Source organism: Rhinichthys klamathensis, unplaced genomic scaffold (assembly GCF_029890125.1).
Source record: "Rhinichthys klamathensis goyatoka isolate OS25496 unplaced genomic scaffold, OSU_Roscu_1.1 h1tg000421l_1, whole genome shotgun sequence".
NCBI classification, from domain to species: domain Eukaryota; kingdom Metazoa; phylum Chordata; class Actinopteri; order Cypriniformes; family Leuciscidae; genus Rhinichthys; species Rhinichthys klamathensis.
In genome coordinates this window covers 10,001-22,500 of record NW_026606919.1, presented here as the reverse complement: position 1 = coordinate 22,500, position 12,500 = coordinate 10,001, and the positions used below count along the sequence as shown (strand labels likewise).

At 46.1% G+C, this 12,500-nt stretch overlaps 1 protein-coding gene across 1 annotated transcript in view; it reads right to left on the bottom strand.

Moving 5' to 3' along the window:
- The window catches only part of LOC130070853 (calcium-independent phospholipase A2-gamma), a 16,243-nt gene that overhangs the window by 905 nt on the left and 2,838 nt on the right, over window positions 1-12,500 (bottom strand). The window contains exon 2 of the mRNA XM_056235402.1: window positions 12,157-12,352. Within this exon, the coding sequence (XP_056091377.1) occupies window positions 12,157-12,343 (187 nt within the window). The 5' untranslated portion in view covers window positions 12,344-12,352. The remainder of the gene's footprint in view (window positions 1-12,156; window positions 12,353-12,500) is intronic.

The following is a 12,500-nucleotide window of genomic DNA, read 5'->3' as shown; positions in this document are numbered from 1 at the left end:
ACCAGAGTGACAGCTGTCAATCATCCGACATGTCATGTGACAACCTATAGAGTGTATGCATACGTCAGTTTAGTTATGGATCAGGTTAGTGGATGAGTAACAGTGGAGTAACCCTCGGTGTGTGTGTAGTTATGGGTCAGGTTAGTGAGTGAGTAACAGTGGAGTAACCCTCGGTGTGTGTGTAGTTATGGGTCAGGTTAGTGAGTGAGTAACAGTGGAGTAACCCTCGGTGTGTGTGTGTAGTTATGGGTCAGGTTAGTGAGTGAGTAACAGTGGAGTAACCCTCGGTGTGTGTGTAGTTATGGGTCAGGTTAGGGAGTGAGTAACAGTGGAGTAACCCTCGGTGTGTGTGTGTAGTTATGGGTCAGGTTAGTGAGTGAGTAACAGTGGAGTAACCCTCGGTGTGTGTGTAGTTATGGGTCAGGTTAGTGAGTGAGTAACAGTGGAGTAACCCTCGGTGTGTGTGTGTGTAGTTATGGGTCAGGTTAGTGAGTGAGTAACAGTGGAGTAACCCTCGGTGTGTGTGTAGTTATGGGTCAGGTTAGGGAGTGAGTAACAGTGGAGTAACCCTCGGTGTGTGTGTAGTTATGGATCAGGTTAGTGGATGAGTAACAGTGGAGTAACCCTCGGTGTGTGTGTAGTTATGGGTCAGGTTAGGGAGTGAGTAACAGTGGAGTAACCCTCGGTGTGTGTGTGTAGTTATGGGTCAGGTTAGGGAGTGAGTAACAGTGGAGTAACCCTCGGTGTGTGTGTGTAGTTATGGGTCAGGTTAGTGAGTGAGTAACAGTGGAGTAACCCTCGGTGTGTGAGTAGTTATGGGTCAGGTTAGGGAGTGAGTAACAGTGGAGTAACCCTGGGTGTGTGTGTAGTTATGGGTCAGGTTAGTGAGTGAGTAACAGTGGAGTAACCCTCGATGTGTGTGTAGTTATGGGTCAGGTTAGTGAGTGAGTAACAGTGGAGTAACCCTCGGTGTGTGAGTAGTTATGGGTCAGGTTAGTGAGTGAGTAACAGTGGAGTAACCCTCGGTGTGTGTGTGTAGTTATGGGTCAGGTTAGTGAGTGAGTAACAGTGGAGTAACCCTCGGTGTGTGTGTAGTTATGGGTCAGGTTAGTGAGTGAGTAACAGTGGAGTAACCCTCAGTGTGAGTAGTTATGGGTCAGGTTAGTGAGTGAGTAACAGTGGAGTAACCCTCGGTGTGCGTGTGTAGTTATGGGTCAGGTTAGGGAGTGAGTAACAGTGGAGTAACCCTCGGTGTGTGAGTAGTTATGGGTCAGGTTAGTGAGTGAGTAACAGTGGAGTAACCCTCGGTGTGTGAGTAGTTATGGGTCAGGTTAGTGAGTGAGTAACAGTGGAGTAACCCTCGGTGTGTGAGTAGTTATGGGTCAGGTTAGGGAGTGAGTAACAGTGGAGTAACCCTCGGTGTGTGAGCAGTTATGGGTCAGGTTAGTGAGTGAGTAACAGTGGAGTAACCCTCGGTGTGTGAGTAGTTATGGGTCAGGTTAGTGAGTGAGTAACAGTGGAGTAACCCTCGGTGTGTGTGTGTAGTTATGGGTCAGGTTAGTGAGTGAGTAACAGTGGAGTAACCCTCGGTGTGTGTGTAGTTATGGGTCAGGTTAGTGAGTGAGTAACAGTGGAGTAACCCTCGGTGTGTGAGTAGTTATGGGTCAGGTTAGTGAGTGAGTAACAGTGGAGTAACCCTCGGTGTGTGAGTAGTTATGGGTCAGGTTAGTGAGTGAGTAACAGTGGAGTAACCCTGGGTGTGTCTGTAGTTATGGGTCAGGTTAGTGAGTGAGTAACAGTGGAGTAACCCTCGGTGTGTGAGTAGTTATGGGTCAGGTTAGTGAGTGAGTAACAGTGGAGTAACCCTCGGTGTGTGAGTAGTTATGGGTCAGGTTAGTGAGTGAGTAACAGTGGAGTAACCCTGGGTGTGTGTGTAGTTATGGGTCAGGTTAGTGAGTGAGTAACAGTGGAGTAACCCTCGGTGTGTGAGTAGTTATGGGTCAGGTTAGTGAGTGAGTAACAGTGGAGTAACCCTTGGTGTGTGTGTGTAGTTATGGGTCAGGTTAGTGAGTGAGTAACAGTGGAGTAACCCTCGGTGTGTGTGTAGTTATGGGTCAGGTTAGGGAGTGAGTAACAGTGGAGTAACCCTGGGTGTGTGTGTAGTTATGGGTCAGGTTAGTGAGTGAGTAACAGTGGAGTAACCCTCGGTGTGTGTGTAGTTATGGGTCAGGTTAGTGAGTGAGTAACAGTGGAGTAACCCTTGGTGTGTGTGTGTAGTTATGGGTCAGGTTAGGGAGTGAGCAGGGTTTCTGCAGGGTTTAGTCAGTCAAATTTAAGACCTTTTAAGACCTTTTTATGACCAATATGATTTAAATTTATGACCTACTCGAATTACGAAAAATAACTTCCTTTCAAAAGTCTTTTTTTTATTGACTTTCATTAAAAGTAATAAGTTTAATTATTTAAAGGTTCCATTTTCTTAAGAGTAACAAACTGAAGGCTCCCTTTTCCTAAGTGTCAATAACACAGGAACAACACAACACTTATCACGATAATATATCAGTCAATATTGATAATTATGACGATAAATGTCAATTCTTTATTTCTTTGAACTTTGAAGGCAGATTTTTGTTCCCAACTGAAAGTTGTAGAAACCAGAGCGTTAATTGTGGTTTTAAACTACTCTTTATTGTCAAAACATATCATGACAAACACTTGCCAAACAGGTGAACATTTCACAAATCTGAGGTAGAACATTCAAACATTTGTATTTTTCCCTTAACAAAAATAATATCTTTATTTCAAAATTAATTTCTTAGTTTCTGCATGTGCTAATGGGGGATATTGTTTCAAGTCTTGAAACAGGTTTGTGTTGCCTGACTTTGATGGCACGTATCTTTATGAAATGTATGAAAAACAGTAGGCTATAGCCTAAATACATAAATACTGTAATTATATTCCATTAGTCCTTTAATACATTGTCTACATTAATAATATAATACAATTCAATATGTATCCCACATTTCATGGTGCAGTTAATATTACTAGGCTAACGTTACAGTAAAACCATGGTAAAGGATGTAAATGTGTAGATGGAAAAGCTTTCTGACTGTATAGTTGCGCACAGTGTTTCTCCTGTTCGTCAGCGCTGTTTCATCTGCCTTTAAACTGGTTTAAATCACTGAGACATTTGTGTTCTTCGCTGAATTCAAGTGCTTCTCACTGGATCTCGTGATCGAGACTGATCAAAGTTAACCATAGACAGTAAAAGAACGCGTCTGCTCTAGTGAGCTTGATCGCGCTACGCTGCCGTTTGGACTTTGAGCCGAGCGGATAAACGCTCCGTGAGGCGCGCGCGGTTCAAATGAGTTTCGTTCCGCTTTTGGCGCATAAACATGATCTAACATTTATCGAACTCTTGATATCGTTTTATAGAGAAAACATTATATCGCGATAATGAATGAATGAGCATATCAATTAAAGACGTGGCTAAATGTAATTTATGACCTTGTATGGAAAAACCGGACGTTTTTATGACTTTTTATGGCCTAAAATTCTTATTATTAAATTTAAGACGTTTTATGACTTTTTATGACCCCGCGGAAACCCTGAGTGAGTAACAGTGGAGTAACCCTGGGTGTGTGTGTAGTTATGGGTCAGGTTAGTGAGTGAGTAACAGTGGAGTAACCCTGGGTGTGTGTGTAGTTATGGGTCAGGTTAGGGAGTGAGTAACAGTGGAGTAACCCTCGGTGTGTGTGTAGTTATGGCTCAGGTTAGTGAGTGAGTAACAGTGGAGTAACCCTCGGTGTGTGTGTGTAGTTATGGGTCAGGTTAGGGAGTGAGTAACAGTGGAGTAACCCTCGGTGTGTGTGTGTAGTTATGGGTCAGGTTAGTGAGTGAGTAACAGTGGAGTAACCCTCGGTGTGTGTGTAGTTATGGGTCAGGTTAGTGAGTGAGTAACAGCGGAGTAACCCTCGGTGTGTGTGTGTAGTTATGGGTCAGGTTAGTGAGTGAGTAACAGTGGAGTAACCCTCGGGGTGTGTGTGTAGTTATGGGTCAGGTTAGTGAGTGAGTAACAGTGGAGTAACCCTCTGTGTGTGTGTAGTTATGGGTCAGGTTAGTGACTGAGTAACAGTGGAGTAACCCTCGGTGTGTGTGTAGTTATGGGTCAGGTTAGTGGATGAGTAACAGTGGAGTAACCCTCGGTGTGTGTGTAGTTATGGGTCAGGTTAGTGAGTGAGTAACAGTGGAGTAACCCTCGGTGTGTGTGTGTAGTTATGGGTCAGGTTAGTGAGTGAGTAACAGTGGAGTAACCCTCGGTGTGTGTGTGTAGTTATGGGTCAGGTTAGTGAGTGAGTAACAGTGGAGTAACCCTCGGTGTGTGTGTAGTTATGGGTCAGGTTAGGGAGTGAGTAACAGTGGAGTAACCCTCGGTGTGTGTGTAGTTATGGGTCAGGTTAGTGAGTGAGTAACAGTGGAGTAACCCTCGGTGTGTGTGTAGTTATGCGTCAGGTTAGTGAGTGAGTAACAGTGGAGTAACCCTCGGTGTGTGTGTGTAGTTATGGGTCAGGTTAGTGAGTGAGTAACAGTGGAGTAACCCTCGGTGTGTGTGTAGTTATGGGTCAGGTTAGGGAGTGAGTAACAGTGGAGTAACCCTCGGTGTGTGTGTGTAGTTATGGGTCAGGTTAGTGAGTGAGTAACAGTGGAGTAACCCTCGGTGTGTTTGTGTAGTTATGGGTCAGGTTAGGGAGTGAGTAACAGTGGAGTAACCCTCGGTGTGTGTGTGTAGTTATGGGTCAGGTTAGTGAGTGAGTAACAGTGGAGTAACCCTCGGTGTGTGTGTAGTTATGGGTCAGGTTAGGGAGTGAGTAACAGTGGAGTAACCCTCGGTGTGTGTGTGTAGTTATGGGTCAGGTTAGTGAGTGAGTAACAGTGGAGTAACCCTAGGTGTGTGTGTGTAGTTATGGGTCAGGTTAGGGAGTGAGTAACAGTGGAGTAACCCTCGGTGTGTGTGTGTGTAGTTATGGGTCAGGTTAGTGAGTGAGTAACAGTGGAGTAACCCTCGGTGTGTGTGTGTAGTTATGGGTCAGGTTAGGGAGTGAGTAACAGTGGAGTAACCCTCGGTGTGTGAGTAGTTATGGGTCAGGTTAGTGGATGAGTAACAGTGGAGTAACCCTCGGTGTGTGTGTAGTTATGGGTCAGGTTAGGGAGTGAGTAACAGTGGAGTAACCCTCGGTGTGTGTGTAGTTATGGGTCAGGTTAGTGAGTGAGTAACAGTGGAGTAACCCTAGGTGTGCGTGTGTAGTTATGGGTCAGGTTAGTGAGTGAGTAACAGTGGAGTAACCCTCGGTGTGTGTGTAGTTATGGGTCAGGTTAGGGAGTGAGTAACAGTGGAGTAACCCTCGGTGTGTGTGTAGTTATGGGTCAGGTTAGTGATTGAGTAACAGTGGAGTAACCCTCGGTGTGTGTGTAGTTATGGGTCAGGTTAGGGAGTGAGTAACAGTGGAGTAACCCTCGGTGTGTGTGTGTAGTTATGGGTCAGGTTAGGGAGTGAGTAACAGTGGAGTAACCCTCGGTGTGTGTGTAGTTATGGGTCAGGTTAGGGAGTGAGTAACAGTGGAGTAACCCTCGGTGTGTGAGTAGTTATGGGTCAGGTTAGTGAGTGAGTAACAGTGGAGTAACTCTCGGTGTGTGTGTAGTTATGGGTCAGGTTAGGGAGTTAGTAACAGTGGAGTAACCCTCGGTGTGTGTGTAGTTATGGGTCAGGTTAGGGAGTGAATAACAGTGGAGTAACCCTCGGTGTGTGTGTGTAGTTATGGGTCAGGTTAGGGAGTGAGTAACAGTGGAGTAACCCTCGGTGTGTGTGTAGTTATGGGTCAGGTTAGGGAGTGAGTAACAGTGGAGTAACCCTCGGTGTGTGAGTAGTTATGGGTCAGGTTAGTGAGTGAGTAACAGTGGAGTAACTCTCGGTGTGTGTGTAGTTATGGGTCAGGTTAGGGAGTGAGTAACAGTGGAGTAACCCTCGGTGTGTGTGTGTAGTTATGGGTCAGGTTAGGGAGTGAGTAACAGTGGAGTAACCCTCGGTGTGTGTGTAGTTATGGGTCAGGTTAGGGAGTGAGTAACAGTGGAGTAACCCTCGGTGTGTGAGTAGTTATGGGTCAGGTTAGTGAGTGAGTAACAGTGGAGTAACCCTCGGTGTGTGTGTAGTTATGGGTCAGGTTAGGGAGTGAGTAACAGTGGAGTAACCCTCGGTGTGTGAGTAGTTATGGGTCAGGTTAGTGAGTGAGTAACAGTGGAGTAACCCTCGGTGTGTGTGTAGTTATGGGTCAGGTTAGGGAGTGAGTAACAGTGGAGTAAACCTCGGTGTGTGAGTAGTTATGGGTCAGGTTAGTGAGTGAGTAACAGTGGAGTAACCCTCGGTGTTTGTGTAGTTATGGGTCAGGTTAGTGAGTGAGTAACAGTGGAGTAACCCTCGGTGTGTGTGTAGTTATGGGTCAGGTTAGTGAGTGAGTAACAGTGGAGTAACCCTCGGTGTGTGTGTAGTTATGGGTCAGGTTAGTGAGTGAGTAACAGTGGAGTAACCCTCGGTGTGTGTGTGTAGTTATGGGTCAGGTTAGTGAGTGAGTAACAGTGGAGTAACCCTCGGTGTGTGTAGTTATGGGTCAGGTTAGTGAGTGAGTAACAGTGGAGTAACCCTCGGTGTGTGTGTGTAGTTATGGGTCAGGTTAGTGAGTGAGTAACAGTGGAGTAACCCTCGGTGTGTGTGTAGTTATGGGTCAGGTTAGTGAGTGAGTAACAGTGGAGTAACCCTCGGTGTGTGTGTGTAGTTATGGGTCAGGTTAGTGAGTGAGTAACAGTGGAGTAACCCTCGGTGTGTGTGTAGTTATGGGTCAGGTTAGTGTATGAGTAACAGTGGAGTAACCCTCGGTGTGTGTAGTTATGGGTCAGGTTAGTGAGTGAGTAACAGTGGAGTAACCCTCGGTGTGTGTGTGTAGTTATGGGTCAGGTTAGTGAGTGAGTAACAGTGGAGTAACCCTCGGTGTGTGTGTAGTTATGGGTCAGGTTAGTGAGTGAGTAACAGTGGAGTAACCCTCGGTGTGTGTGTAGTTATGGGTCAGGTTAGTGAGTGAGTAACAGTGGAGTAACCCTCGGTGTGTGTGTAGTTATGGGTCAGGTTAGTAGGGCTGTCAACTTTAGTCGTTTAGTCGACTAATCGGTCGATGCCGTCTTGGTCGACTGACATTCTTATTGGTCGACCAGTTGCATTTATTTTTTTTACCAATAGAAAGAAATTTTCAATGATTTACTCCTTGATATTTATTCCTTTATAAGCAGTTAAATATTACTGTATTCTAAATATAATTAGCCTATGGTTTATCCCCAACTTTAAATGCTTTAATTTAGGCTATTTTGTAACAGCGCCACAGTTTAGCGCACACACATAAACACTCGGTTCGCACCTGTGGCTGGCTGCGCTGCTGCTTCGCGCTCAGTAAGGGATATAGGTAGTGTAGCTGTATTCATTCAGTTAGAACGCTACTTGTTTCGGTTTTTATGTTTTTATACACTATATGTTTTTATCTCGATGCGGCGTGGACGCACTTGGAAAAAAAAGAGCGCGTCGCACCGCGACCGTTGCTTCCATCATTAGCGCACACCGCGCGCCTACATTTGAAATCGAACTTGAGCGCGCAAAAGACGTGAGCAGTCCCTTTAACGGCTTTATCATGCTGACTCAATAGATTGTGTTTTCTTGATATGTTTTTGTTTTTATTTGTACACTTGACGCATTTGAAAATAGCCTAAATAATGTAACAAAACGAAAATAAACCTATATGCGGTCCTACAATAAAGCCTATTATTATTAGGATTGTTTTTTAGGCTCTTTGGGTTTTTGTGTGTGTTTGTTTTAAAACGCCTAGATAGGCTGGACAAAAGTTAACCTATAGCTTTGAAAGTAAAGAAGAATATACAGCCTGTATAAACGAGAGCTTTTGTTAGGATTTTTCATTGTGGCAGATAGCAGTTATATTTTTTGTAGCGTGTGGTGTGGTCAGGTGCGCGATTGTGACTGTCACTATAGACCTAGGACAGAGCTCCTCACTTTTTGCAGTTAAAAAAAAATCACTTAATTTTCAAAGAATTGTATGATTATTATAGTTTTATGTATTTTTGATGTTTTTTCGTTGTTGTTTTATAAATGCTCTATGACAATTGTTAAAAAATGTTCAATCAAAACATCGCGTCTTTTTTTTTTTTTTTTTTTTTTTTTAGTCGACTAATCGTTGCGCAGGACAAGACTTTGGTCGACTAAGGATTTCTTTGGTTGACTACAGCCCTACAGGTTAGTGAGTGAGTAACAGTGGAGTAACCCTCGGTGTGTAGTTATGCGTCAGGTTAGTGAGTGAGTAACAGTGGAGTAACCCTCGATGTGTGTGTAGTTATGGGTCAGGTTAGTGAGTGAGTAACAGTGGAGTAACCCTCGGTGTGTGTAGTTATGGGTCAGGTTAGTGAGTGAGTAACAGTGGAGTAACCCTCGGTGTGTGTGTGTAGTTATGGGTCAGGTTAGTGAGTGAGTAACAGTGGAGTAACCCTCGGTGTGTGTGTGTAGTTATGGGTCAGGTTAGTGAGTGAGTAACAGTGGAGTAACCCTCGGTGTGTGTGTAGTTATGGGTCAGGTTAGTGAGTGAGTAACAGTGGAGTAACCCTCGGTGTGTGTGTGTAGTTATGGGTCAGGTTAGTGAGTGAGTAACAGTGGAGTAACCCTCGGTGTGCGTGTGTAGTTATGGGTCAGGTTAGTGAGTGAGTAACAGTGGAGTAACCCTCGGTGTGCGTGTGTAGTTATGGGTCAGGTTAGTGAGTGAGTAACAGTGGAGTAACCCTCGGTGTGTGTGTAGTTATGGGTCAGGTTAGTGAGTGAGTAACAGTGGAGTAACCCTCGGTGTGTGTAGTTATGGGTCAGGTTAGGGAGTGAGTAACAGTGGAGTAACCCTCGGTGTGTGTGTAGTTATGGGTCAGGTTAGTGAGTGAGTAACAGTGGAGTAACCCTCGGTGTGTGTGTAGTTATGGGTCAGGTTAGGGAGTGAGTAACAGAGGAGTAATCCTCGGTGTGTGTGTAGTTATGGGTCAGGTTAGGGAGTGAGTAACTGTGGAGTAACCCTCTGTGTGTGTGTAGTTATGGGTCAGGTTAGGGAGTGAGTAACAGTGGAGTAACCCTCTGTGTGTGTGTAGTTATGGGTCAGGTTAGGGAGTGAGTAACAGTGGAGTAACCCTCGGTGTGTGTAGTTATGGGTCAGGTTAGTGAGTGAGTAACAGTGGAGTAACCCTCGGTGTGTGTGTAGTTATGGGTCAGGTTAGGGAGTGAGTAACAGTGGAGTAACCCTCGGTGTGTGTGTAGTTATGGGTCAGGTTAGGGAGTGAGTAACAGTGGAGTAACCCTCGGTGTGTGTGTAGTTATGGGTCAGGTTAGGGAGTGAGTAACAGTGGAGTAACCCTCTGTGTGTGTGTAGTTATGGGTCAGGTTAGGGAGTGAGTAACAGTGGAGTAACCCTCGGTGTGTGTGTAGTTATGGGTCAGGTTAGTGAGTGAGTAACAGTGGAGTAACCCTCGGTGTGTGTGTAGTTATGGGTCAGGTTAGGGAGTGAGTAACAGTGGAGTAACCCTCGGTGTGTGTGTAGTTATGGGTCAGGTTAGGGAGTGAGTAACAGTGGAGTAACCCTCGGTGTGTGTGTAGTTATGGGTCAGGTTAGTGAGTGAGTAACAGTGGAGTAACCCTCGGTGTGTGTGTAGTTATGGGTCAGGTTAGTGAGTGAGTAACAGTGGAGTAACCCTCGGTGTGTGTGTGTAGTTATGGGTCAGGTTAGTGAGTGAGTAACAGTGGAGTAACCCTAGGTGTGCGTGTGTAGTTATGGGTCAGGTTAGTGAGTGAGTAACAGTGGAGTAACCCTCGGTGTGTGTGTAGTTATGGGTCAGGTTAGGGAGTGAGTAACAGTGGAGTAACCCTCGGTGTGTGTGTAGTTATGGGTCAGGTTAGTGAGTGAGTAACAGTCGAGTAACTCTCGGTGTGTGTGTAGTTATGGGTCAGGTTAGGGAGTGAGTAACAGTGGAGTAACCCTCGGTGTGTGTGTGTAGTTATGGGTCAGGTTAGGGAGTGAGTAACAGTGGAGTAACCCTCGGTGTGTGTGTAGTTATGGGTCAGGTTAGGGAGTGAGTAACAGTGGAGTAACCCTCGGTGTGTGAGTAGTTATGGGTCAGGTTAGTGAGTGAGTAACAGTGGAGTAACTCTCGGTGTGTGTGTAGTTATGGGTCAGGTTAGGGAGTTAGTAACAGTGGAGTAACCCTCGGTGTGTGTGTAGTTATGGGTCAGGTTAGGGAGTGAGTAACAGTGGAGTAACCCTCGGTGTGTGTGTAGTTATGGGTCAGGTTAGTGAGTGAGTAACAGTGGAGTAACCCTCGGTGTGTGTGTGTAGTTATGGGTCAGGTTAGGGAGTGAGTAACAGTGGAGTAACCCTCGGTGTGTGTGTAGTTATGGGTCAGGTTAGGGAGTGAGTAACAGTGGAGTAACCCTCGGTGTGTGAGTAGTTATGGGTCAGGTTAGTGAGTGAGTAACAGTGGAGTAACTCTCGGTGTGTGTGTAGTTATGGGTCAGGTTAGGGAGTGAGTAACAGTGGAGTAACCCTCGGTGTGTGTGTGTAGTTATGGGTCAGGTTAGGGAGTGAGTAAAAGTGGATTAACCCTCGGTGTGTGTGTAGTTATGGGTCAGGTTAGGGAGTGAGTAACAGTGGAGTAACCCTCGGTGTGTGAGTAGTTATGGGTCAGGTTAGTGAGTGAGTAACAGTGGAGTAACCCTCGGTGTGTGTGTAGTTATGGGTCAGGTTAGGGAGTGAGTAACAGTGGAGTAACCCTCGGTGTGTGAGTAGTTATGGGTCAGGTTAGTGAGTGAGTAAAAGTGGAGTAACCCTCGGTGTGTGTGTAGTTATGGGTCAGGTTAGGGAGTGAGTAACAGTGGAGTAACCCTCGGTGTGTGAGTAGTTATGGGTCAGGTTAGTGAGTGAGTAACAGTGGAGTAACCCTCGGTGTGTGTGTGTAGTTATGGGTCAGGTTAGTGAGTGAGTAACAGTGGAGTAACCCTCGGTGTGTGTGTAGTTATGGGTCAGGTTAGTGAGTGAGTAACAGTGGAGTAACCCTCAGTGTGTGTGTAGTTATGGGTCAGGTTAGTGAGTGAGTAACAGTGGAGTAACCCTCGGTGTGTGTGTAGTTATGGGTCAGGTTAGTGAATGAGTAACAGTGGAGTAACCCTCGGTGTGTGTGTAGTTATGGGTGAGGTTAGTGAGTGAGTAACAGTGGAGTAACCCTCGATGTGTGTGTAGTTATGGGTCAGGTTAGTGAGTGAGTAACAGTGGAGTAACCCTCGGTGTGTGTGTAGTTATGGGTCAGGTTAGTGAGTGAGTAACAGTGGAGTAACCCTCGGTGTGTGTGAGTAGTTATGGGTCAGGTTAGTGAGTGAGTAACAGTGGAGTAACCCTCGGTGTGTGTGTGTAGTTATGGGTCAGGTTAGGGAGTGAGTAACAGTGGAGTAACCCTAGGTGTGCGTGTGTAGTTATGGGTCAGGTTAGTGAGTGAGTAACAGTGGAGTAACCCTCGGTGTGTGTGTGTAGTTATGGGTCAGGTTAGGGAGTGAGTAACAGTGGAGTAACCCTCGGTGTGTGTGTGTAGTTATGGGTCAGGTTAGGGAGTGAGTAACAGTGGAGTAACCCTCGGTGTGTGTGTGTAGTTATGGGTCAGGTTAGGGAGTGAGTAACAGTGGAGTAACCCTCGGTGTGTGTGTGTAGTTATGGGTCAGGTTAGGGAGTGAGTAACAGTGGAGTAACCCTCGGTGTGTGTGTGTAGTTATGGGTCAGGTTAGGGAGTGAGTAACAGTGGAGTAACCCTCGGTGTGTGTGTGTAGTTATGGCTCAGGTTAGTGAGTGAGTAACAGTGGAGTAACCCTCGGTGTGTGTGTAGTTATGGGTCAGGTTAGTGAGTGAGTAACAGTGGAGTAACTCTCGGTGTGTGTGTAGTTATGGGTCAGGTTAGGGAGTGAGTAACAGTGGAGTAACCCTCGGTGTGCGTGTGTAGTTATGGGTCAGGTTAGGGAGTGAGTAACAGTGGAGTAACCCTCGGTGTTGGTGGCGCTGCTGATGACGTTGCTGAGCTTGGTCTTCAGGCTGGTGAAGGAGACGCTGTTGCTGCCGGCGCTCTCGAAGCGACCGGTCCCCAGAGACACCACACACTGCAGCGGGACGTCCGGCCACAGACACTGGCACTCGTGGATGGCAAGAGCCGTGGGGTTGTTGATCAGCATCCCACCGTCCTGCACACACACACACACACACACACACACACCACTGTCAAGCATACGCTTTCTTAATCACTTTCATTAACCCTATTAAGATACTGTATCATATTAGGCTTCTCTGATAAACCTGTGGATCTCCTCCAGTCCTTCTGTGTCTGATTGA